The sequence below is a fragment of the Echinops telfairi genome, unplaced genomic scaffold, assembly GCF_000313985.2.
Source record: "Echinops telfairi isolate 266 unplaced genomic scaffold, ASM31398v2 ScPeMD7_5;HRSCAF=22, whole genome shotgun sequence".
Classification (NCBI taxonomy): domain Eukaryota; kingdom Metazoa; phylum Chordata; class Mammalia; order Afrosoricida; family Tenrecidae; genus Echinops; species Echinops telfairi.
The window spans coordinates 29,533,658-29,536,215 of NW_022103901.1; the positions used below are offsets into that span (position 1 = coordinate 29,533,658).

At 64.0% G+C, this 2,558-nt stretch overlaps 1 protein-coding gene across 1 annotated transcript in view; it reads left to right on the forward strand.

Annotated features, from left to right (window-relative positions):
* Nucleotides 1–2,558, forward strand: part of CACNA1H (calcium voltage-gated channel subunit alpha1 H) — a 66,690-nt gene that overhangs the window by 4,265 nt on the left and 59,867 nt on the right. Inside the window, exon 2 of the mRNA XM_045286023.1 lies at nucleotides 63–203. Coding sequence (XP_045141958.1) covers nucleotides 63–203 — 141 coding nt within the window. The remainder of the gene's footprint in view (nucleotides 1–62; nucleotides 204–2,558) is intronic.

A 2,558-nucleotide genomic window follows, 5' to 3' on the forward strand; every position in this document is an offset into this window, starting at 1 on the left:
GGTGCCAAAGGGTGGGCGGGGGTGGGAGTGGGGGGGAGGTTGGGCGCGTCGCCCCCCGGTAGCCCGGCATCCGGGCGCGCCGCGGAGCTGGGCGCAGATGAGGAGCAGCCTGTCCCGTACCCGGCGCTGGCGACCACCGTCTTCTTCTGCCTCGGGCAGACCACGCGGCCGCGCAGCTGGTGTCTCCGCCTCGTCTGTAACCCATATCCTTCCCGGGCCGGCTGGGGCGCACGACCCCTCCGCGCCCGCCGCCGCGTGCCGGCGCTCCCTGGAACCAGTGCGGGCAGAGAGCGCGGGGGCGTCGCTTGGGGCGGGATGTCCGGCCGGTTTTCATCCAGAGGGTCCTGCTTTGGCCCTTGGGGGGCAGGGGCGGTGCCTCTCCCGACCCGATGGGCGTCTCGTTTCAAAGCCAGCTCGGGACCAGTGCAAGGCAGCGAAGCGGCCAGGCCAGCGTGAGCCGGAAGGGTAGCTGGGACTTATGTGGCCTGTGGTCGCCTTTGGTCGCGATCCCGGGGTATTCTCCCCCTGGGTTGACCAAAGGTTTGACCCCGGTAGGAGCCGCGGGACAGTGGGTAGAGGAGTTAAGTTTCCACGCCGCGTGCCGGAGAGACCCGCGGGGCCTGGCCGCACTGCCCAGGGTTTGGGCATCTTCAGGCGAGGGAGAGGCGGTGACGTTGATTTTGAACCCGATTGGACTAAACTCTGCGGGAAAGCGAAATCAAGTCCTATGCAGGTGGCAGCGAGGTCAGGGGGGCCCGCTGTCACCTTCCGGTGTCCCGAACTCCCCTGAGCCCCATTGCTTGGACGCAGAGGGTGGGGCTCTGCCTTCTGCGCTTGTGAGAGTGATAAACAGAAAATTCCAGAAACACCAGGCTTGTGCCCTGGTGGACGCCCCCCCCACCCCACCCCCCAAGCAGGGGAGTATGGTCATCCATGCTGCCATGCCCTCTGATTGTGCCCTGGGAGCTGGTGAAGGGTGCCACACTGTGAGGAGGGGGTGGTGCTGGCTTCTGGGGGTCTATGGGAGTTGAAGTGGGCCCCAACTTTGTAGCCAGCTGGGGTGTCAGCAGCAGGGATGGACGTCAGGCGTGTCTCCCTTCCCTTCCGGCGTGTGTGCCACTGTCTAAATATTAGACACAAAAGAAGAATCTGTACCCAAAAAAGTAATAAAAGCCGTGTTTCTCTTCTTTCAAATCCAAACACGGGGTGAGTCAGATTCCCTGCCTGCCAGTGGGGAGGTGGTGGTCCAGAGCTTGGGGCTCAGGGGGGCGGGCTGGGGGGGGGCATGCCTGAGCCTGTGTGGCCCATGGGTGGGTGACCCAGGTGCATGGGTGTCTGGGTGGGGTAGGTGCTCATTCTTGGGTGAGCACTGAGGCCAGAGCGTCCCAGGAGGGCACCCAGCTGACTTTGAAGGCTGGCGGCTGACGTGTGTTCTCCCTGCAGGGAGACACTGGGGAGGCTCGGCCACTTTGGTCCCAGAGCAGGGGTGTCCTAGCAGGTGGGGGTACCACGGTGGGCCACAGGGCAAGTGCCAGGTCCCAGGAATGTCTCAGGAGCGTGCTGCCCCCTGTTTGTTCTCCCTTAGTGCGAGTGCGTGCCTGCGTGGGGGACAGGACGGGGCTGGGGGGGGGCTAGCAGGCCTGCACTTTCTCTCCCTGACAGCCCCAGGTCTGGCAGCTCTGTCCCCTCGTAGCTGGGGGGTGTCTTTGAACCGGGAGGTGTTCCTGGCAGGCTGCACCTCCTGGACCTCCAGCCAGGTTGTTTGCACAGCTTGAGGGGGAGGTGTGGCTGAGGTGTTCCACTCACAGGTGGGGTGAGAATAGCCACCTGTGTCCCCCAGCAGCCAGTCTGTTGCTGGGTCCCTGTGGAGAGGGCAGAAGGTACATACAGCTGGGGGAGCTCAGGCACAGTGAGAGTGGAGCCCCTGTCGGCTCTCTGGCCCGTCCCTCCTGGTGGTGCCAACCCTAAGATGCCTGGAGAACCTTAGGAGGGCGAGGGGGGCTGCTTTAGGGACCCCTGGGCCCCCCAATCCTCTTGCTCCGTCTAAAAGCCCCATCATACTCCTTGATTCCCCCTGGTGCCTCAAAGCACAGTCCAATGCCCTGGGAAGAAACTGGTGATTGGGGCATCGCCCTGAGGATGCCCAAGCTTCTTTGTGTGGGACACTCTGTCAGGGCCCAGTGGGGCCCAGATCTGCCTTCACCAGTGCAGCCAGGCACCCCACGACTGCCTCTGGGCCCCCTGTACCACCGGATGCTGATCCCTGCTGTGGTGTGGGGTCTGGACTGATGGGAGAGTCTAAAATCTAATGTGTGCTGGACAGGTGTTGGGGGTCGGCTTGCTCCAGGCAGCCTGTTGGGGGCGGTGGAGCCTCAAGGTGCCTTGCGTGCCTGGGAGCTGCGCTTTTGGGGGAGGGGGGACTGTCCATATGGCTGTAGTTCCTCCGGGGACTCTCCCTGTCCTGTATCTGGGGTGCTTCCAGGGACAACAGAGGGACAGAGCCCTTTCCTGGAGCCCGCAGAGCTGGTGCTTCCCTTGGGAGGTGGGGAGCGGGGGTG